The sequence below is a fragment of the Narcine bancroftii genome, unplaced genomic scaffold (genome assembly GCF_036971445.1).
Source record: "Narcine bancroftii isolate sNarBan1 unplaced genomic scaffold, sNarBan1.hap1 Scaffold_149, whole genome shotgun sequence".
Classification (NCBI taxonomy): domain Eukaryota; kingdom Metazoa; phylum Chordata; class Chondrichthyes; order Torpediniformes; family Narcinidae; genus Narcine; species Narcine bancroftii.
In genome coordinates this window covers 3963262-3987957 of record NW_027211884.1, presented here as the reverse complement: position 1 = coordinate 3987957, position 24696 = coordinate 3963262, and the positions used below count along the sequence as shown (strand labels likewise).

Below are 24696 nucleotides of genomic sequence, written 5' to 3'. Positions count from 1 at the left end.
GCCCGTGATATCCTCCACCAATTTAACCACATCGAAAACGACCGCAGCAAGAGTGAGTGGGGGGGGGGTGGGGGTGGGGGGGTGGGGAGTGAATTTGTCCAATTTACAGTATCATACACCACGTGCCATTTTTCTTACAGACAGGCCAGATTGGGCTGTCTTATCACACCCCCTCATAGAGGAGGGTATCAATCACTTCCCCGATCTCCTTATAGCCCCCTGGCACCCGATCCAGGTGGGTGCAGACTACCTGGGAGGGAGGGGCAATGACAAGAGGAGTCCACCTGGCTGCCCCGACAACAATGGTTGGCGGGAGACCCTCAAATATAAACTGCCCCTTGAGTACATTCATTCCGAGAATGTGGGGGGGGTTGGGGTCTCATTGTGACATCATAGCGAGAGAGTAAATATTGGGAGATTGCCATGGTTTCACTTGTCTTTCTGTATTATTGTGCAACAATAAACCCATTGATGACATCACACAGCCAGCAAACCCAAATGCTGAGACTGCAGTCGTGTTCATTGTGAGGGTTGAACGTGGTGCGAGCGCGTGGCACAGTCTTTGCCGAATACCAGGGCTTTTTGGCCAAGTGAGGCTCACGGTGGTGACGTATTTGAATTACTACATCACACGTCACTGGAAACACCTCGCGTGTGACTTGCAGGAGAATGGGCAATGCCTTGTGCTGTCTACGAGTGGCACGAGTGGCTGGGGAAGAGGAGCAGAGTAGGAGATCCCTCACTCCTCGGAAAAGAATGACGTGCAACTGCTGCAAGAAGATCAGAGGCAGGTGGTTTCATTCCCGAGTTGCTGCGGAGGAATCGTCAGACTTCAATGTCGACCGCAGGGAAGAAAACACGCAGCAGGTACTCTCGGTCACGTGTGAAACCTTCTATGAGGCAATGTCGAAATGAACATAAGTTGTACTGTGTGCACAAGGTTCATTACTCACGTAAACATCAGACACTCATCCTATAAGGAGAGCTTGTTGTTTCGCAGCTAATTATCTCCAATTCAGTGTTGGTAAATCAGTTATGCTTTGTCTTATCTTTTTCCAAAGCATCTACAGATTGGGTGCTTCATTTATTCTGAAACTTAAACAAGGTCATCAACAAGTGAATCCTACTTGGAATTTATACATTCCTACTTAATAAATGGGTCCAGATAGTCTTATTTTTGTAAATTAAAATGAAAAACATTCTCTTTCCTTTCACAGCACAAAGGATCCCCAAGGTTTAAAGTGTAAATGATAAAACTGGAATTACTGGATATTTCAATAAGAACAGAAAAGGCTGGAAACTCCCAGCAAGTCAGGAGGTGACCAACCTGCTGACTATTTCCAACATTTTCTGTTGTTACATTTGAAGTATAATTATTTTTAATATTTCTTCTGGGAACAATTGGCTGTCAAAGGCAGGAATTAAATTCTCTTTATTGTTTTGGAGTAGGGAGAGTTTAGTGCTTTTTTTAGGAAGGAATATATGGGTTGGCACAACATCAAGGGCTGAAGGGCCTGTACTATGCTGCAGTGTTCTATGTTCTGTGTTTCTGCCATGGTGATTTAAGAGTAAATATTAACCAAGGACCCCCAGAAGAATGTGCCCTTTCCTTTGGTTTCTGCCCTGGAAGAAAGACTGATGAAAGACTGGAGTCCTGGTTTTCTGGCTGAAATCAAAACAAGTGTTCTTCGTAAAGATGCACCAAGAATCTGTGGTTTGCCTTTCATCAAATTCAAGTCAGAAACCTCAGCCTTGAGTGTATAGGTGTGAAATCTGAATGTCTCTGGGGATTGACCCTGTGCCATGTGTTCAGTTGCAATGCCTTCAGCAACCCTTGAACCAATATTCATTGGGCCAATCCTGAAAGGTGTTTTGCCTTGCTTTTTCCAGATACTTTTGTTCTGTTCACTGCCATGGTTCACATGATGAAGATAATGCTTTGCAGTGGATTTGAAAATAGTCATTAAGTTTTAACTGTGACTTTTACCTGCAAGACCACATGTTTGTTCTTGGTAAAATGTTTTTATTGAGTTTAACATATAAGCATACATACAGAAATCTGAAAACCACGTGACAATTCATTCCATTACGAGTAAGGACACGCGAAGAAAACAAAGTTAATGAAACTACATTCAGGATGACTTGTTAACCTCCAAAACAATTACACTCCAACTCCAATCATCCAAAATCAGATTCGCTGAAATCCTCATTTATCCAAAAGTTTACAAAAATTCAAATAAATGAAGATATCCAAAACAAATCAGGAATCTGCATTTATCTGAAATATTTTTCAGAGACAAACTAACCTCTCAGGTTGAAAAAAAAATTATTGCACGTGAAATTAGAACATCGATTGTTCTCGTTTCAGGTAACTCCCTCCCCTCTCTTTTTCTATTCCTTCTTTACCTTCCCCTATTGACTTTTCTCTCCAATTCTCCCATCAAACTGCACACCACTCACTCCCAGCAAGTGGTTGGAAGAATCCCTTGTCCTGCCGTCGTCCAGGAGAGCGGCCTCTCGGCAGCAGCCGGTTGGTCACAGCCCTTTCAGATAATCGGAGTTGTAATGTAATAAGAAATAATCTATATGGTGAACCCATTTATTGAAATAAATTGTACAAAACAAAAGAATAAAAAGAAAAAGAAAACAACTTGAAAAATTAAATCTAAAAAATACATCTAATCTAATGCCTCTCTCTAATCAAGGTTACCTTGCAGACAGAGTAAAATGGGGATTTTTGTTTAAGGTATTGGAAAAATTTAAATTTGGGCCACTCTTTATTGGTTGGGTGAAGGCCTTATATAAAAATCCATTGGCTAGAGTGGTGACAAATGGACAAGTATCTTCTTCCTTTATATTATCTAGATCAACTTGACAGGGTGTCCTTTGTCACCGGCTTTATTTGCTTTGGTTATTGAACCGTTAGCGCGAATGATTAGACAAGATGGTGATATTAAAGATATTAAGGCAAATGAGGAAGAGTATAAAATGAATTTATTTGCCGATGATGCTTTGATATATTTAACAAATCCTACGCAGTTGTTAGGAAGGTTACATGCAAGTTTGGAACAGTGTGGTGCATTATCAGGATATAAGGTTAATTGGGATAAGAGTGAAATGATGCCTTTGACAAGAATGGATTATGCAAACTGCAGATATTGTTACATTTAAGCGGTTGGATAAAATTAAGTATTTTGGGATAAATGTAGATGATAATTTTAATCATTTATATGAGTTGAATTATAGACTATTATAGCATAAAATTAAATTAGATTTAAATAGGTGGAAAGATTTACTGATAACTTTAATAGGGCGATGTGGCGGCGCAGTCTCCCATGGTGTATAACGCCACATGGCGGAGCAGCCATGGGAAGATGGCGCTGTCAAGGTTTTCTCCCTGCCTCAAGTCACCTGCCCAGCGCACGCCTGGGGCAGCGATTCTGATATCACAATGCACGAGGTGACTGAGCTTAGGCTGCCCTTAAGCGGGCGCGGGCTGAATTTGAATAAAAACGTCATTAATGGCTTTCAATGTGGTGGCTGAGTCTTTCTTGGTTGTGTCCATCACGACAGTGTTTTAAAATGAATGTTTTCCCCCGTATTCAGTATTTTTGTCAATCAATTACATGTGGGATTCCTAAAAGGTTTTAAGGATTTCCATGTGCTGGGAAGATCTTTATTATGAAAAGGTAAATTGGCAAGAGTATCTATACAAAAATTGACTTGGAGTTTTATAATTACCACATTTTCAGGATTATTATGAAGCGGCACAATTCAAGTTTATTAATAGAATGGTTGGATCACAACAATCTTTACGTTGGGCTAAAATCCAAATGGCTCAGCTTCATGAACAAAGAATGATACAGTTTATTTATAAATGGAATGCTCAACTTTTCCAAAATTATCCTTTACCGGTGTTAAAACATTTCATGGAAATATGGTATCGGACCAACGTTGCTATTGGTGCTGAGGGCAAAATTTTGGCTAAAACCCTTTGTATTAAAATAAGCTTTGTATAAAAATAAATCACGTATTCCTGAATATTTGGGAAAAGAAAGGTATTATCTTGGCCGAAGATTGTTATGAAGCTGGAAATTTTGTTTCATATCAATGATGGAATGAAAAATATGGATCAGGTCCATGCTTAGTTACCAACTTTGTTACTAGATAATTTTGGACACAGTTTGAGATTACCTAGAAGGATGAGATTTGAATGTTCAATTATTGAAGGAGGGGAAAGGGGATTGATTACACAAATGTATGCTTTATTACAAAATAAGATGCCTAAGTCGGATATTTATAAAGTGAGAAGCAAAAGGAAGAAGGATCTGTCGGTTTTAATTTCTCAGGATGATTGGATGACATTATGTGAGGACAGTGTGACTAAGCCAGTAAACGTTATATAAAGATTCGTTCATTATAATTTTATTCATCAACTTTACTTAACACCTGAGAAGTTGAAGAGGTATAGATTTATCTCTTTGGATATGTGTTTTCAATGTGGGGAATAGATAGGGTCTTTTTTACATTCAGCATGGTTAGGTGATCAGGTGAAACCCTTTCTGAATGGAATTATGGAATTTTTATTGGGACATATGATGTAAAATGGAGTTTGGAAATGAAATTGGATACATTTCAAATTGCATTTATTCAGTTGGAATAGGCAGTAGCGAGAAAATGTAAAGCTATAACCTGGAAAGATTAAATTGAATTAAGTATTCAGAGATGGCACATGGACTTGCAATCATGTATTCCATTGGAAAAGATAACTTACAATTTACGCCATCCGTCTACCATTTTTGTTAATGTGCGGGTTCCTCTGTGAAATGTATGGGTCTAAATATGTCATGGTTGATTGGTGACATCAAACCCGACTATGATGGTTTGTTTCTTTAGTTTGAGGTTGTAGAGGATGGGAGGGAGCTAAGAGAGGGGGTGGGAGGGGGGTATATATGGGGGAAATTTTTGTATGTTAATATGATGTATTTTATTGTGGATTTTGAATTTGATTTTAAATAAAGTATACAAAAAGAAGGTTACTTTGTAGACCACATGCTAATAGTTCCTTTCATTGTTGTTCAATAACATCTGATCCTTTCCTGCTTCTAAACTGTATTTCTGTGAAATCTCCACACAGCGGCTTCTCTGTGTATTTCTGGCACTACCTGATCCAATGCACTAATTGATAAGGTGGTGTCTGCAACCTATCTTAAGGAAGGCTGAGACGACCACAGATCGCTAGTGATTGTTGTTTACTTTCAAGCAAAGTTGGCTCGGCCAAGGGTTCTTCTCAGATCTCTGAATGTGCAGTGTGACAAGAGTTTTAGAGGTAGCTTGGAATGAATTACTCGAGCAGCTTCCACACACACACATTTGAAAAGCCAGAATTTTAGCAGGATTATTGCATCCTGCTTTTTGCAAAGGAGCCACAAAGTATCCACATACAGCTTGCCTAGGAGAGCATGTGGCGTTAGCAGGCAGAGTTAGAACAGCTTTGCTCTCAGAGAGGGAGGGAGTGAGAGAGAAGGAGTCAGAGAAATCTGTTCCAGAGGGACAAGCTGCCAAACTTTGGAAGGCTGCCTGGTCAAAGGAGAAGACTGGTGGTCTGAAAGATGACCTGAAAGAAAAAGGATCATCTGGAGACCCCTGAAGGGGGCAAGTTCTGTCAGAAAGACTAATTAAGAAGAAATCAGTTGCAGATGCTCTGGAAATGAAATCTCTCTCTCTGAAAACCAGCAAGAGCCCTTCTGAGTGGTAACCATTTGTCTGCTAAACACCAAAGCTTGGTGAACTTTGTTAATGCTAATGTATGAGCACTGTTGCAAGAATTGCCTGCAACCAGTGAGATTGGACTGTGATCCAAAGAACTTTTCTAATCTTCAATACACATTACACTCACCTGCACTTAGTATTTGAGGGCGGATTAAGTGGGTTAGGAGGGTTAAGTAATAAGTTAAAGTTCAATTCTGTTTTCATGTTCAAATAAAATTCTAAACTACTTTTGTTTAAATAACCCTGTGTTGTCGTGCATATCTATTGCTACTGGTTTTTGGGGTCATCTGGACTCCGTAACATTTTATGGGGGCTCATCCTTTAGGATTTGAACATTGCAGTTTCATGATTTATTAGTTGATTGGGATGTTTTTGCAGGCTATTTTTACAAGCTAACTGAAAGCTTGTGTCTGGAAAAACTGCAGCAATGGATGTTGATACATTTTTGTTACAACCATCACCTGCAGAACTGCAGAAGGTGAGAAAATAGGAAATGATGGCTATTTCTGAGGCATTGAAAATTGTTGAAGTTAAACATTGGATGAGAAAAGTACAAACGTAGAGGATTATAATAGTGAAATATTACATGTGAAGGAAAATTTGTTGAGGAAGACTCACAAAAGGACATTCCAGAATAATAGGCATTTTCAGAGAGCTCATGTGGACCAGATTAATAAACCTGTTCATAAGGTTAGGATGGAGCAGGATAGTAGGGCTGAAATAAAGTCTGGAGAAAATGTTCAGAAAAAAGATGAAGGAAAGGTAGGAAAGGACAGAACTTCTGTATTTATATGCCATTTGTGTAAGAAAGCTGGTCGTGTGACTGTCTAGTCTTGAAACAGAAAAGGTAAAAACAGGTTTAACCAGAACCATGTATACAGAAACAGTGGAATTTAAGGAGAGCAGAGGTGCATAACCTGATCAGTAGGTCATGGATGTTTCCAAGCCTTTTGTGTCAGAGGGCTTTGTCTCAATAAAGGAGGGAGAACCACAGGTTCCAGTTAACATTCTTAGAGATACTGAGGCTGCTCAGTCATTGTTGTTAGAAACCGTTTTAACTGTGGATCAAAGGACAGACACAGAGGAGACAACTTTGATTAAAGGTGTTGGAGATGAGGTAGGGTCAATATTGCTTCACAAGGTTGTGCTAAATTCAGAATTAGTCAAAGGAACTGTTGTAGTAGGAGTTACCCATGCAAGGTGTCTCGTTTTTGCTGGGGAATGATTTGTCAGAGAATAAAGTTGGGTCAGTTTTAAGATTGACAAATTGGCCTAGTAAGGATGTGGTTAGAGAGGATGGTGAGATATATCCTGCATGTGCGGTAACTAGGTCTGTGACTAAGAAAATGATGACAGCTGAAGATGATCCAGTTGGGGGAGTCACGTGATGGAGTAGTGGCCGGTCAGGGAATTCCAGCCCTCTCCGGAAAAGTTAAAAAAAAACGCACAAAACACAAAGGTACAAGATTAAAATTTAAAACAAAGTAAAAATAAAGGTGAGAAGAAAATGGCAGCGAAGAGAGAAAAGTCGAAAACAACGGGAAGAAGAGAAGAAGAAAGAACGTCGGAAGAAGAAGGTGAAGGCCTTACCTGTCCGAGGAGGCCCGCCGCGGAGAGAGAAGCCCGCTCCCTCAGGTCAGTGGAAGTCCCGGGCTCGGGACTACAAAAATGGCTCGCAGAGCCGAGTAAAAGTGCGCAACCGCGCAAGAAAAAAAACACACTGACGGGAGGGGGAAACAGCTGCGGAGTCGATCTCCACAGCTGAGAGAGACACCTGCAGCACAGCAGCTGGTGCAGAACAGAGACAATAACGACAACAAGAAAGAAGAAGGTAAAAAGAAAAGAAGGAAACAACAGATGGTCAATCCAGAGGAAGAAGAAGAAGAAGAACAGAAACAAGTGGAAGAAGAAGAGAAAGGCAAGACAATGGATGTATCTTTTTTCAAAGAATATATGGAATCAGTGAAAGAATGGCAATTACAAGAATTTAATGAGATAAAAAGAAGAATTAAGAATGCAGAAGAAAAAATGAATAAAATAGAAATGGTCATATCAGAGATAGGAAAAAGAGTGGAAAATGTGGAAGAACGAGAAATAATCGTAGAAATGGAAGTAGAGGACAAAAGAGAAATTAGAAGAATCTAATAAAGTTAAAGAGGCACATGAGCTGTAAGCTCAGAAGACAGATATAATGGAAAACTACATTAGAAGAAATAATATAAAGATAGTGGGCCTTAAGGAAGATGAAGAAGGCAAGAATATGAGAGAATTTATAAAAGATTGGATCCCCAGGGTCCTAGGAAGACCAGAATTACAGGAAGAAATGGAAATAGAGAGGGCACATAGAACATTAGCCCCGAAACCACAACCGCAGCAAAAACCAAGATCCATTTTAGTAAAATTTTTAAGATATACAACAAGAGAAAATATATTGGAGAAAGCAATGAAGAAAATAAGAGAAGACAAAAAGCCACTGGAATACAAAGGTCAAAAATTTTTTTTCTATCCAGACATAAGTTTTGATCTCCTGAAGAAGAGGAAGGAGTTCAATACAGCAAAAACGATCTTATGGAAAAAAGGATATAAATTTATGTTAAAGTACCCAGCGGTACTTAAAATAGTTATTCCAGGGCAATAAAACAGACTATTCTCGGATCCAGAGGAAGCACGAAAATTTGCAGAACAACTACAAAACAAGCAGAGAGATGAAGACATGTAATGAGAGTAAAAATGACCACGAACTATATGTATGTGTGTATATGGGTATATGTATGTATATATTATATATATATATAATATATATATATTTTATATATATATATATATATTAATATATATTTAATATATATATATATATATGTAGATGTGTATGTATGTGTGTGTATACATGAATGTATACGTATTTAGAGGAAAATATATAGAGTATAGATAAGAATTAATAAGGGAATGAAAGGGAATAGAGGGAATAAGGAGGGAATTAAAAGAGTGACCTTTGTTACATATAAAAATTGAAATCTTTTCCGGTGGGGGGCTGGGTGGGGATGAGTTATGGTCACTGCAAAATCAGTTGACATTTGCGAGTGAATTCGCAAATCCAAATGGAGAGGGGAGATGTGTTTGCCCAACAAGAGATAAAGGGCAACTCAGGAGGGGGAGGGGAGAATGGGGTTAAAGAAGTTTTAAATAGGAGAATAAGGAAAATGTTTGATGTTTAAGAAATGTTGTCTTATAAAGTGTTCAAAACAAGAAAACAGAAATGGATAAGAAGGAAAGGTGATGATGGAGAAACGGAAAGGGAAGGTAAACAAAGTATGAAATGGCTATGTTGAACTATATGACTTTAAATATTAACGGAATACATAACCAAATCAAAAGGAAGAAACTGCTAAATTTACTGAAAAAAGAAAAAATTGATATAACATTTGTGCAAGAAACACATTTAACTGAATTGGAGCACAAGAAATTAAAGAGAGATTGGGTAGGACATGTAACAGCAACGTCGTACAATTCAAAAGCAAGAGGAGTAGCTATATTAATCAGTAAAAATGTACCAATTAAAATAGAAGAGGAAATAATAGATCCAGCAGGGAGATATGTAATGATAAAATGTCAGATATATTTGGAGTTTTGGAATCTACTCAATGTATATTCCCCTAACGAAGAAGATCAAAAGTTTATGCAAGATATTTTTTTGAAGATAGCACATACGCAAGGGAACATATTAATAGGAGGGGATTTCAACCTTAATGTGGATTCAAATATGGATAAAACTGGGAAAAAAATTAACAGAAAGAACAAAGTAACCAAATTTATAATTAAATCGATGCAAGAAATGCAACTTTTGGATATATGGAGGATACAACACCCAAAGGAAAAGGAATATTCATATTATTCGGGTAGACATAAAACATACTCAAGAATAGACCTATTTCTGTTATCAGCTCGTAAGCAAGATAGAGTAAGAAAAACAGAATATAAAGCTAGAATATTATCGGACCATTCACCCTTGATATTGACAACAGAGTTAGAGGACATCCCTCCAAGAATGTATAGATGGAAATTAAACTCCATGCTACTTAAAAGGCAGGATTTTAGAGAATTCATTGAAAGACAAATTAAAATGTACTTTGAAATAAATACGGAATCAGTGAAAGATAAGTTTATACTATGGGATGCAATGAAAGCGTTCTTTAGAGGGCAAATATTAAGTTATGTAACCAAGATGAAGAAGGACTATAATCAGGAAACAGAGCAGTTGGAAAGGGAAATAGTATATATAGAAAAAGAATTAGCAATGAAGGAAGATACAACTAAAAGAAGAGAATTGGCAGATCAAAAAATAAAATATGAAACACTACAAACATATAAGGTGGAGAAGAACATAATGAAGACAAAACAGAAATATTATGAACTAAGGGAAAAAACGCACAAAATCCTAGCATAGCAGCTTAAGACAGAACAAGCTAAGAAAATTGTATTGGCATCAAGGAAAAAAGACAAACAAATCACATATAATCCAACAGAGATCAATGAAAACTTTAGAGAATTCTATGAACAATTATACCAAACTAAAAACGAAGGGAAAGAAGGCAAAATAGATGAATTTTTAACTAAAATTGAACTACCAAAATCACAAATAGAGGAATAAAATAAATTAACAGAACCATTTGAAATAGTAGAAATACAAGAGATAATAAAAAAAAACTACCAAATAATAAAACACCAGGAGAGGATGAATTCCCAATAGAATTCTATAAAACATTTAAAGATTTATTAATTCCTCCCCTCCTGGAAGTAATCAACCAGATTGACAAAACACAAAGCTTACCAGATTCATGTAAAACAGCAATAATTACAGTAATACCAAAGGCAGGGAAAGATCCACTCGCACCAGCATCATATAGACCAATATCATTACTTAACACAGATTATAAGATAATAGCTAAACTATTAGCAAACAGATTAGCAGAATATGTACCTAAAATGGTAAATCTAGACCAAACTGGATTTATTAAAAAAGACGCACAACAGACAATATTTGTAAATTTATTAACTTAATTCATGCAGTAGAAGGGAGTAAAGCGCCAACAGTAGCAGTTGCTTTAGACGCAGAGAAGGCCTTTGAAATGAAAGGGGAGGGATTAGACGAAGGGGCCCGAGAAATGAAGGCAGTGTTAGGGAGACATGAGCAGGGAAATGATGAAGCGGAATTCCGTCGATGCCCGTGTGTGTGTATAGAAGGCTGGTCTTTAGTACCATCCTTTTCGTATTGATCGAAGACTGGGCAAGACCACGTGTTGCCCATGTGCATATTCCGATGAAATGGTGTGGAATGGCCACTGTTTATAAACAGGCATCTTCCACTCAAGTGGTTTCACATCCTCCTCAATCCCAAGGGTTTGCAAATAGATGAGGGAATATGGAATTGCTGCCAGGAAAGTACAACACGTCTTCAAACTAACAGGATTTTGCAATTTGTAGGAAACAACAGAAGATCACCTACAAAAACATAAGAAGACAGTAGGTGATCTTCTGAAATGGTTGGCAGTCGAGGGTCACTATGGAGTTCATATCACCGAAGACGAATTCTACGCATTAGGTGATGGTTTCCAGATGGAGGAAGAGGACGATGCGATGGGGTCATTTGCTGAGATGGGCGAAAGACTGAATGACCACCAGCAAGGCCTGAAGGTATGAACACTTCCAGGTGTTTTGGATAAGTGTATATTCGAATAATTGTAAAAATATTTTGGATTGGACTTTTCATCAGAACCTCTGATCAGTACAGATTTGATGAAAGGCGACTGACTAAATTTCACTTAAATAATGACTAACACAATTTCCAAATGAGGTTGAATTGAATTTTGACGATCTTCTCCCAATCCTATTCAAAGATCTAGCAGATCCTCTTTCTAACTCAGTCATATTTTCTGTTCTTTGCTCTGGCCCAGTCACGCAAGTGATGAGAGATGACGGGAATATGATTATCTTACTAGTGAAGGGGCAGTGATTGACGATGGTCACAGAGGCCCTTCACTAACAATCTCACCATGGCAGCTTCTTAACAAAAACTCTTCACCTCAGTAATGCTGTATTCTCAGATAATGTGGATCTTGATGTTGTAAAGGGAAGAACCTCCTCCCCTATTTTGATAACTCCAGCACCCACTCATGTGATTAACTCTTTATAACCCATTGAATGGGCCATGCAAGCTATTCACAACCAAAAAGGGTTGAGGAAGCATACACCACCGGAATGAATTCTGGCGTAGCAACGTCACTGTTCGTCCACTCAACCAGGCCAGATCCTTGTGCAGATCTAGGGATTGGTTTGGAAAAGAGAGTGAGTAAGGCTACACCCCCTCACTACCACAATTTTCCTGTTGTTGAGGCAACTGTTGGTGACAGCAGGAGCAGAAAGACTCATCCCATGTTTCTCCAGGGGCTCCCTCAATTCTGATGTGTGGTAGCACCATTGTGCTAAATGGGATAGATTCAGAATAAATTGACAGCTGGAATCACAGTGGCCAAAAGGTACGATGGGCCTTTAACATTTGCAGCAGGAAAGTGTTACTTACCATCGTTAGTTCTCCCATTACAACCAAGACAAGTCATCACCATGGTTTAATAGGGAATGCAGATGCACATGAGGTGCCAGACTGATAATCTTACAACACTGGACAGTGGGCAGGCAATGCAGAAAAAAAAATAACATTCCAAAGACAGAATTAACCGCTGATGAAATTTGAGCTCTGTCGTCCTTCCGGCTGGGTCATGAACAGTAAACAGGAAAAGAGGGACCAAGGGTCTCCTCATTCTCAGTGGTGGTAGGCCTCAGCTTCTGAATAACAATGTTGGGGTTAAGACACTTTCTAGCATGTTCCATCAGGTTCTTCCGACACCATCACAGAAATCACTTTCACCCTATTTGATTTACTTAGGAACACCAAGTGCAGCAGACAAATAGGACCAGACTCCATCACATTCGAAGTAATGGAGAAGTTCAGTCTAGATTTTTTTGCACCTCTTGTCACAGTTGATCCACTGACATCCTTCTGACAAAGTGGCAAATTCTTCAGGTATCTGGTCCATCTACCAAAAGCAGGACAAAGCCATACTTTATTTAATCAGCTGCCTGATGGAAAGTGTGTCGCACACACTGTGACATAAAGTGGCATTGTTCACCAATAACCTGCATAATGGTACTTCAATTGGGTTTTGTCACATGACTCCAGGTCTCCTTCTCACTGTGGTCCTAACATGGACCAGCCACTTTGAGTACTGTGATAACTAAAACAGATCAGAGGCTACCTGTCAAGCAGTAGGTGGCGAACCTTTGCTCCGCACTTGACTGGATAAGCACAATTCCCAAAGGGCCCAAGGACCTCAACAGCAGAGCAAAGCAGTTGGCTTGATTAGCCCTCCATTCATTCTCTCCACTGAGGTAGTCCTGTATTCTATCAACGGAGTGAACGACATCTACTCGACTCCAAGAATATGTCCAAAGAGGAGCCTTCTGACATGGAGAGGGACGTGCATTAGGTCCGTAGGAACATTACTACCTGCTGATTCCCCTCCACACTCCTCTCCCTTCTAACTGGGAAAGATATTGCCGTTCGTTCAGTTTGGGCCCTGGCAGGGACACCTGCATCTTGAAGCACTAATGTGAAAATGATAATTACCCAGAATGTTTTCACTAAAATGGGGATAGATTTTCATGTTTGTCATTCCTTAATATGCAGTGCTCAAGTCAGATTTTCATCGTTAAAAAAGAGCAATGATCTTTAAACATTTACCAATTGATGTTATCTTCTTTTCGTAAAGCATTGCTTAACATGTATGCAAATTATTGCCCTGTGTGTGCTTGACAGCCTGGTTTGTTTTGGAATAAGGCGACTTGAATAAAGTCTTGTCAAGTCCAAAGGATGTTGAACAAAATGGTAAAGATAAATACAATAAAGTCACTGTTATGTCTCTGTGTGAGAGGCTTCTTAAATAACTTAGAGATGCAAGATTCAAATAGCAGAAGAGATTTTACTTATTGATGCCTTCCACCATGCCAGGAAATGTTCATACTCACATAGACATGCACCCCACATTGGTGCACGACATTTACGACAGTGAGAAGGGTGTGTTATCTCGTCAGGATCATGTGAACTCTTTTGTAACTTCCTAGGAATACACCCTTCTCACTGTGGTAACCGTCGTGCACTACTGGGGGGCACCTATACATGAGTATGAGTGTGAACAGTTTCCTGAGATGGTGGAAGGCATCAGTAAGTAAACTCCCTTCTGTTATTTGAATCTTGCATCTTTAAGTTATTTAAGAATCCTCCCAGGTAACACGGAGACAGAACATGTTGGCAGTGGTCGGTAAAGAGAACAAGAATAAAACTATAAAATTGATTGGAAGTGACTGAAATCTGAAGGGGAAGAAGAGAAAAAGTACACCTGAAAATGAATAGCTGGTGCAACAGCAGTTCACCCAGTGATGGACGGGAGGCTGAAGACATGGTTGAATCGTTGAAAACGTTTCAGCAGATGTACAATTTAGCAGTGAAAAGCTATTTTAAAAATGCAACAGCGAGGAGAAGGTTAGTTCTATACATGTCTGGACAGGGGAGCCAGGCCGTGACTTATTTAATAGCTGAGAGCTTACGGGGTGGAGAAAAATGATCCAGAGCAGATATTTGCAAAGGTTGTTTCTCACCTTGAACTCAGCTCTAATCCTAGACTTGAATGCAATGAATTTCAAGGTTTTGTGTAAGAGACTGATGAGACTGTTACTAACTTCCTTACTACACCAAAAATTAATGCTGCAAAATGCAGATGGAAGGATATAGAGGAAAGATTAGCTGATCCACTAATATGCCCATCCTGAAGTGCAAAAGTCTCTTCTAGGGAAGGATAGCTTGAAATTGGCCAAAGACTCTGACACAGCCAGAGTCTTCAAAGCCACGAGGACGCAAATGAAATCCCTATCAATGCAGACCCACCCACAGCAAAGAGAAGGAAGGGTTGATGCTATAAAAAATACAATCAGAAAAGTGCCACCCCCAGGACCTGTAGGAAGGGCAGCGGACAACACCCCTCCGTGACCAAAATGATTGCCCCGCATACGGTTCTGAATGTGGAGCCTACGGCACAGCAAACCACTGGGCGAAGATGTGCAAGTCTGGCGTGAAGGAAACAGTGATACCAGTGAAGAAAAAAGACAAGAAGATCCACCATCTCTTAAAAATGTTGACACACTCATATACATAGACATCCACCCCACAGTTACTTCAGTGAGAAGGGTGCATTCTTACACAGTTACAAACTAGTTCACATTCTCCTGACTAGATCACAGTCACCTCTCGTTAGATTTCACGTGTTCTCTTTTACATCATGAAAGAATATTAAATCCCTGAATTGAAAGTTAAGGATGAGATCATTCAAATGACAAAAGTTTAATGTGCTTAAGTTTAAATAAAAGTAAGTCTGTTTGACAGGGAAGGGACTGTGTACAAATACTGAAGGAGAGGATTTATTTTCTTGTCAGTCAAATTAAATATGGAATATATTCTACTCCATCTCAGCAGGATTCATCCTTTCACACAAGCAAAGAATTGTAGATCAAGGTAGTTGATTAAACCTCCGAAAGCATAAAACCATTTAGATTTCTGGACTTGAAGTACGTTTCCTGTGTGTATTTAAGGGTGTTTTGGTACCCTGATTTTTAATAAATTGGGAAACCTGAATATTTTATTTCAATTGCAAATGCAATAAATAGAAACCTTACCTCCCCCAAGACAACTTGGAGCAATAAAAATGAACCTAGGATTGTTTCTTTTCTAGGAACATCGCCAAAAGTTGTCCCAGAAAGAGCAAGAGTTGGTTTTGGACATAGAGGCAGCTCAGACTTTCCTGGAACAAAATGTCCAGGACCCTTTGCGAGACGAGGAAGTTGCACTGCAGGAGAACTTGAATGTCTTGATGGAGGAGTACGAATCCGCTTTATCAAGTGCAGATTCTCAATTAAACGTGATTGAGGATCTGCATCTAGAACTGCAGAAGTTCCGAAAAGGTGAGGGAAAGTATTCATTTATTTTCCAGATTACTATAAAATACTATTTACTGAGAGTTAAAAAGAATTCTAAGTAAGACAACTGAAAGCTACATGTGGTTTGGAATAACCCCAACTTGTAATTATTACAGGATCCTGTCAATGTGTCAAAGTCTATATAATCTGGTATTATTTGATCATTTTGATTATTTCACCATTATATTCCTTTAAACAGATCATGATGAATTTGAAACATTAATGATTCATTCAGAAAAGGAACTACGAAAAATAAAAGCTGAGGAATTTGACTCCACGTCATTGACATTCAAACTTAAGAAGCAGAAATTCCTCTTCAATGATCTTCAGTTTCTCAAAGGGGATCTAAGATACCTCAGACGATCTTGGAAAAGTCTCTTCGATGCTGCCTTTCTCTTTGAAATCAGGAATGCAATTGAAAGCTACAAGATCCCAATTGATCCTGATGCCATAAGCCAACGTGTGGAGGAGACGGTTGAAAGCGCCGATGCTCGCTTCAACGCACTTCGATCAGAAGTATGACATATCTCCTTTTTTTTGACTAATAGCATTTAAACTCCAATTTTACTTTAGATCAGTAACATGAGAGCATTTTGATAGACTGAGCAACTTGTGTAAGTTTTAGTCTTATAAGAGTGGCTCTGGAAAAGGTTTGCGGCTGTGATTAATAATACCCATGAAGAACAGGAACAATGATCAAATCTTTCCAGTATTGTGGAGCTCTCTTGGTGGCCAAACTCACTCGAGTTGGACAGAGACCACTGCAGAAAATAAGTCATGAACTCATTTCCTTTTAATAAAATCAAATGTCGAACAGATCATAATTGGTGAAGATTTTCCAGACTGGCCTCCCACGTGCATTTGTCACTGAACACGGTGTAATGTGTCCAATCCACAAAGGTCACCTCGCTGGCTCAGTATGTCCTAAACCCAAGGGTTAGGCTTGAATGGCATAACAGAAATGCAGAGTGTTCGGCTGGAACAAGCCCAGCCCCAAAAGAATTTCTGTCTAATCTTCACTGACACACTAAATTTGTGAAGGTTTTCAATGCTTCTGATATATTCCTGACCATCAGTTTATTTTGAAAGCAAACTCAAAATATTAATTAAAAGATTTATTGACATAACAAGAAAATGGAACAGTACGGCAGGGTAACAGGCATTTCACCTTTGGTGAGGAGTGAACATTGCCTTTTTGTCTGTGACCCTCAAAAAACTTGATGCAGGGAACAAAAAAATGATAGTTGGCATAAGTAATGGACCAGTAATGTATCGCTTGACCCATTTTGGATCGATTGGACACTCGATATTTGATCGCATCACAAAATCGTACATTTTAAAAATCCACATACTCATTCATTTCTTTCACTCTATAGTGCATTGGACTTGGAATCCGTCTTAGCACCAAGGTATTTGAACAATGGCAAGAGAAGGCAGATGAGCTGCGTTTGTGGCTAGAGAGAGTAGAAAGAGAAAGACGAATGGTTCAGCTGGAGGCCATCCCTAATCCAGAAATCTTGCAGCAAGAACTTGAAAATATCATGGTAAATTAAAGTTGTTATTTCATAAATCACTGTGTAATGTTGCTTATTCTAATTTACGAGTAGAATGATGAATGCTTTGAAATAATGATAATGTGCACATCCAATAACAGTGGTTAAGGCCACATGGGAGGTTGTAAGTTTGGCACCTGAAATAGGAAGTTGAGCTCCATTCATTCCAACTTGATCAGGTTTTAATGGGAGCCTGATGAAGATCCAACAGCCAATTTGCTTCCAGATGGTGGGGGCGAGATTGGAAACTGTAACAAAGAAGCCAAACAGTTCTGCTCTCATTGTGTGTCTATTTTCAGTATGGGTTTCCTCAGACCTTATCCATGTTTAATGGGGGCCTGGTGACTAAGGAAATGGTGGCAGAATTTTGGACGACCTCCAAGATTATAACAGCAGAGCAAAAAATCTCAGCAAATCATTAATGGGATCATCAGGTGCAGAGACGATAACTCCATAGATGGGGGTTTCAGGAACAGGTGAAGGGGGGTGGGAGGAAAGTGGTGATTTGGAGCACATTTGGAGGTAAGATTTGTTTGCAAAGTGGCAGAGATTGATTTATTCCAAAGAAGTATTCGAACCATAGAACCTTACAATATTACAGAACAGAAACAGGCCCCTTTGGCCCTTCTTGTCTGTTCCGAACCCTTTTTCTGCCGAGGCCCTCTGACGCACCTAGTCCATAGCCCTCCATACCTCTCCCATCCATGTACCAGTCCAAATTCTTTTCAAATTAAAAATTGAGCCCACAGTCACCACTTCAACGGACAGCTTGTTCCACTCTCCCACCTCTTCACTCTGTGTGAAGACGTTCTCCCTCATGTTCCCCCTAAATTTATCCCCTTCACCCTTATCCCATGTCCTCTGGTTTGTATTTCACTTGCTCTCAGTGGAACAAGCCTACCTATATTTACTCTGTCCTCCACATCATTTTAAATCTCTCTCTCAATTCTTCCCTCATTCTACACTCCAGGGAATAAAATCATAACCTGTTTAACCTTTTCCTACAACTCTGCTCCTGACGTCCAGGCCACATCCAAGTCAATCTCTGCACAATTGCCATCCTTCCTGCAGTTAGGTGATCCAAACTGCACACAATAATCCAAATTGTGTCTCACCAATGAAAATTATACTTTATCCTTTGATTGATCAAGGTCAATGTGCCAAAAGTTCTCTTTGCAACCCTATCCACATGTGACACCATTTTCAGAGAATGAGGTGTCTGTATTCCCAGATCCGTCTGTTCTATCGTACTCCTCACTGCCCGACTGGTTACCATGTATGTCCTTTCTTGGCTTGTCCTTCCAAAATGCAACACCTCACACTCATCTGCATTAAATTCCATTTGTCAGCCCATGTTTCCAGCTGGTCCTGATCCCTCTTCAAGCTTTGAAAACCTTCTTTAGTGTCCACAACACCTGCAAGCTTACTCATCCAATTTACCCCATTATCATCCACATAGCCTTCCTGGTTTTTTTCTTGAGGTTTTTTCTTGCATTTTCTATACTCTTCAAGCACCTCATTTGCTCTGTGATGTCTATACCTGCTGCACACCTCTCTTCTTCCAAACCAGATTCCTAAGCCTGCTAATCTTGACAGGAACATGCAAAGTCTGTACTCTCCAAATTTCACCTTTGTAGGTCTTCCACTCACCCCGCACATACTTTTCCAGGTCAACACCTTCTCATTCCTTTCTAATTTCCTCAAATTGGCCTTTCTCCAATTTAAAATCTCAACCCGAGTCCCAGACCTATCCTTTTCTATCATTAACGAAACTAATGGCATCATGTTGACTGGAGTTGATGTTTGAGGAATTGGAATTTGCATCAGAAAGACAAATCAGAAAGTTTTGCTTTATTGAGGTGGAGGGCATTTCTGGTCTTGCAGTCAGAGAAAAATCGGACCATTTATTGCAATAATGGCCTGGGATTGATGGTCATGGAGAAAAGCTGTGGGCCATTAAGTGCTCGAGAGAATAGGAGTTGCAAACGGGTCGGATTGCTGAGGGAGAACACATATTTACCTTTGAAGGATGATGGATTGGGGAGAGGGGTCATCTGGAGTAAAAGTAGACAGGCAGAAAAACGATAATGCAGAATAACCCTCTGCAGCCAAATCTATGTCCATTAGTGGTGAAAAGCCAAATGAGTTCTTCAGCATTATTTTATCAATGCTGATGTAAATCTAAGCATCAGAACATTTTTAAATATTTTATTGTGACCTTGATGGTTTGCAAGGGGACTTCAGGGCCGGTCAAGAGATGTAGACAAGATAAAGATGATGAGCTCAACAGCATCAGAAAATGCTCAAACATCAGGCGTATTAAATACCTCGAAGCATTAATGAGTAATGATCAATAGAAAGTTTGATCTGGTTGTTTGAGAAAATTCCAATATCCTGTGGTTATTGGGTCCTTGAAAATGTTCGCCTCCTCACCCCAAAGCAGGCCAGAGAGTTGTTGGTATTTATGATAATTTATAGAATCGCCTTCACAGGCTGTTTATCTCCTTGACCCAAAGACAATATCGAAATTAACCAAGGCATCGGCAAATCTAAGATATACAGAAATAAATATTAATTTTATTGTGAATGAGTCATTGTGTCATTTTGAAATCACAGGTTCTTCAGGGAGAAATTTCTGAACATGAAGATGGTGTCGAAAAGTTACAGGAGGCAGCAAAGTGCCTGCTGAATTTGAGCAATGACGTTGTTCCAAATATAGTCCAGCTTCGAAAGACCACAGGTACCATTTCAACATTTGATGTTTAGATCAAAAGGTGGTTCTCTAATTCCAACAAATACAAGTGATGCTTCCAGCTGGTAAATTAGACATTTTCAAATTGTGCAAATTACCAGTGGGGACCCACCAACCTCTTTGAACCATTCTAAAATATTTCTTGCAATTGATTGGATTTCAAATGTTGAATCATCTTTACCTAGCACGTCATAAATAGGCTATCATTTCATAAACAGCTCTGAAAATGACCATTTACTAAAGAACTGTGCACACTTCAATGTTTGAATAAAATGCAGTATTTAAGAAAGTTCAATCGAACTTTCTCCACTGAATTGTGGTCAGTGATTCAGACTCGTAGGCCAGAATCGCAATAGTATTGCAAAATGTGTGTTTATTGAATGAAATTTCTGCTCGAGTGGTGCATCTTAGAAGTGTTGGGTCTTATAAAATTGTTGCATTAAAGGTACTGAATTGAGAACCATATTTGGAGCGTTGGAAATGAAAATGGCGGCAAATGGGAATTCTTGCAGTGAATTCGTTGAAAGTGATGCTCTGCGATTATTTAATAAAGCAGCCAGGCTCCAGTCATGCATACTTGTCCGTGGCTCATCAATTAAAGAGAAGATTGAATGATTGGAAACCAGACAACTTCCAATCATAGAAACAAGACTGGAAATAGGAAACATATGTTAAAATATGCCAGCAAGGCGGTGAAGTCACGAGCTCCATCGAAATGTTAATGTTGCTTTTCTTTTTTCCAGATGCTCTATCAGCTCATTTATTTTTATACATTTTTGTTTCCTTTCCTAAACCTCAGAAATTCTATATTTTCCGTTTGTCTTGTTGATCAGTTATTAATAGAAATAGAGGGTATGTAGAAATGGTAGAAGGTTAAGCAGCGGCCATTTACCAAGTGTGAACATCTGGCAAACATGCAGCCAAGGAAGTGTTTAGGGCTGTGATGTCTCAAAGACCCCCCAATGAGAGGGGATTTCTCATGCTGTGCTGGGAGGGCACTGAAGATCCATGCATCTGAGCACCTGAAGGGCGGGATACAGTTCTGGTGAGAACGGTTGCAGCTGCTCTCAGAGTCTTCTCTATTCAGCAGGGTATTCTTTGTTGTTCCTGCTCCTCCCCGGCCCCAGCTCCCCCCCACTTCACCTGCTCCTCTCGATGAGTAAAAGGCCTTGAAGTCAACATGTTTTCAACAGAGTTGCACAACTGTCCCTCTCTTTCTCTCTCCATTTTCTTTTGCAAATGTCCCTTCCTTTTCACTGTTCTTCATTTCACTTGTCTGCTATTTCATGCTGATTCCCTCCAAACTTTTTTCATTCCTTGCTCACCTTTTCTCTCGTCATCTTCTGTTCTGCATTGCTTTAAATATTACTAAACCCACAGTTCTCTCTCCAAACCAAAAAAATGTGTTTGTTGGGAAGAAAACACCGGAAAAATGGTAAATCTTTGAAGACATTTTTAAATGTATGTGTAACAGAACCTTGTGTTCATTTTAGCTACCATCGAACAGAGATTCCAGCGTTTGCGTCAGGAAACATCAGAGCAGAAGACGACGTTGGAACGGACAAATGTCCAAGTGGAAGATCTTGAAGGTTTACTTTTACCTGGCACTTCTCACCACTGCGATTTTGGAAATGTTTTATTTCTGGATTGATGAAGCAGGGTCGTTGACCTAGTTGAGAAACATTGCTATTTTGCACACATAACTGGTCCCTAATAGCAATGCAGGAATGACCAGATGATGTTGATTGCAAGATAAATCTTGGCTGAGACAATTACAGTCCAGATACAGGACATCTCGGCCCCTCGAGTCCACACCGATTTAAGTGGGCTCCTCTAGCCCCACTTACCCACTCCCTGTCCATAACCCTCCAATCCCCTCACATCCATGCAGCTATCCAACTTGTTCTGAAATGACACAGGAAGTTACATCCCAGACCCTGGCACCAATCTGTTTCCTTAATCGTATCCACAGAATCCCCAATTTGTCATTCTGACCATCGAATCCCCTATAACCATTACCCTCCTCTTCCTTTCCCTACCCTTTTGGGCAACAGAGGTTGACCTTGTGCCAGAGATACAGCCACTGATTCCTTCCCCAGCCTGAATGCTCCTCAAGGAGGTGTACCATTTGTTGAGTGCTTCAGTCACAGGTGCCCCCTCCTGTATCTGTCTCTTCCCTTTCCCCTCTCCTAACTGGAACCCACTGATCCTCCTCCTGTGGCCCTGTTGAGACCACCTGGCTATAGCTCCTATCTATGATGGCCTCACTCTCACTGACCAGGTCGAGGTCATTGAGCTGCAGCTCCAATTCCCTAACACGGTCCCTGAGATGCTGCAGCTCAGTACACCTAGTGCAATCGTGGATGTCCAGGAGGTCGAAGACTCCAGGACCTTTCACATCTGACACTGAAAAGAGCAAACTGCTCTCACACTCAACCCTTCTCTCTTCCCCCTCACCTTAGAAAGAGAAAATAACAAAAAAAATATAGTCTTACCTTAATCTAGATACACTCGACCTCAGCCTCTACTCGCTGAACCCTCTCGAGCCAAAGCCTCGAAACCCCACTCTTTCACCAGGCCACTACTCACTGGGCCACTCCTCGCTGGCCTCTCCTTTGCGTTTCCCTCCTTTTATCGGCCTTGATCAATTAAACCTGTCACTCTCAACTCGCTCCACCTCCGAACACTGCCCAAACTCTGGTCTCCGCCTCCTCCGACTCACTGCTCGAACCGACTAGGCCCGAGGCCGGGTAAAGAACAGAATTTATTGTACGATAGAATCTTGTATGTTCTTTAAAAACCATATAGGATGTGGTTTAAGGTCTCATCCAAAGCAATTACATCCACTCATGCAATTTGATTTCACTACTTCCCCAATGTGCCATTTAGAAATGCACAGAATGACGTGGATGTTGCTTCTCTTCACCATCTGAAACAAGTAAATGGGTTCTTACTATTAAAGCTTCTGCCTCGCATGTTCGAAATTTGAAAAAGATCAAAGCTGGTGCATAGTTTCATGCATCCACAAGTGTATAAAAAATGGGTTGTGGCAAATCATCGGCATTATCCATGCCTGCTGCATCCAGGCATATTTGAAGATTGGAGCACGACTGCAACGCCATGTCAACTGTGGCGGATTAACTACCACTCCAGGCTGAGCTTTAGTAAAGCCCCCCTAACCTTGCCTCCCTGCCCCACTCTTTGCTGAATCGAATAAAGTGACATTAAGTTACTTTAAATAACATATTAGGGGTCTCCAAAGTGGTCGATATCGACCCTTGGTGAAGGTGTGGGGGGGTGGGTTGGAGAGGCAGCAGCGTGACCCAGATGTGTTGGAGGGGGGTGAGACAGCAGCACCACTCACGTGGGCAAGGAGGGAGATAGACGGCAGCGCGACTCGGGTGGATTGGAGAATGGTAAATAGAGTCCCCTTGTTTAAAAAAGGTAATAGGGAGAATCTTGGGAATTAGGGTTAGTCTTACATTATTGGTGAGTAAACTAATGGAAGGGATTCTTAAGGATGGGATCTATGAAGATCTGGAGAAATACACTCTACTCAAGGATAGTCAGCATGTCTTTGTGAAGGCAAGCTTGGGCCTCACAAATCTAACTCAGTCTTTGGAGGAGGTTACAAAAGAAATTAATGAGGGTACGGTGATAGATGAGGTCTACGAGGATTTTAGCAAGGCGTCTGAGAAGGTCGGTCACAGGAGACTCCTTCGGAAAGTCCTGAGTCATGGGATGAGCGAAAAATTACCTGCATGAAATAAAAGCTGTCATGTCGGAAGAAAGCAGAGTGTCGTAGTGGAATGAAAGTATTCTGCCTGGAGGTTGGTGCCGCAGGGATCTGTTCTGCGACCCCTGCTCTTTGTGATTTTCATGTCACCTGGATGAAGAGGCGGATGGATAGGTCAGTAAGTTTGCGGATGTCACGGAGGTTGGTTTGGAGGAGTTGTGGATGGAGATGAAGGCTGTTAAAGGTTACAAAATGATGAAGGTGGGATGCAGAGTTAGGCAGAAAAGTGGTGGATGGATTTCAATCCAGATAACTGAGAGTTGATGCATTTTGGAAGGACAAACCAGAAGGCTGAGTCCAGAGTTAATGGTCAGTTACTTAAGAGTGTGGATGAACAGAGGAACCTTGGGTTGCAAATCTACACATTTCTCAAGGTTGCCGCACAGTTTGATAGGAGAGTGAAGAAGGATTATGGTGTGCTGAGATTCCTTCATAGGTGGTTTGAATTCAGGAGTAGAGTTGTCATGTTGCAAATCTATAAATCTTTGGTATGACTCACTTAGAATATTATGTTCAGTTCTGGTCACCTCATTATAGGAAGGAGAGGGGACAGAGGAGATTTACCAGGATGCTGCCTGGATTGGGAAACAATTCTCATGAGGCAAGGTTCGCAGAGCTGGAGTGTAGAAGGATTAGAGGAGACGTGATAGAGGTCTACAAGATCTTCGACATCCTCCCGTGAATTCAGGGACCAGAACACTACGTAATATTCCAAATGCGGCGAACCAAAATTTTATACAGCT

The 24696-nt window shown here is 40.2% G+C and overlaps 1 protein-coding gene across 2 annotated transcripts in view; it reads left to right on the top strand.

The window, feature by feature from the left end:
• The first annotated feature begins 515 nt into the window (after positions 1 to 515).
• Positions 516 to 24696, top strand: part of LOC138750442 (microtubule-actin cross-linking factor 1-like) — a 32540-nt gene continuing 8359 nt past the window's right edge. The window contains exons 1-7 of one of the 2 annotated variants that reach the window (XM_069912485.1): positions 516 to 867; positions 11254 to 11463; positions 15609 to 15837; positions 16052 to 16368; positions 17229 to 17396; positions 20022 to 20145; positions 21651 to 21746. In XM_069912485.1, coding sequence (XP_069768586.1) covers positions 670 to 867; positions 11254 to 11463; positions 15609 to 15837; positions 16052 to 16368; positions 17229 to 17396; positions 20022 to 20145; positions 21651 to 21746 — 1342 coding nt within the window. In that variant the 5' untranslated portion in view covers positions 516 to 669. The remainder of the gene's footprint in view (positions 868 to 11253; positions 11464 to 15608; positions 15838 to 16051; positions 16369 to 17228; positions 17397 to 20021; positions 20146 to 21650; positions 21747 to 24696) is intronic. The other variant, XM_069912486.1, reaches the window with a different exon arrangement.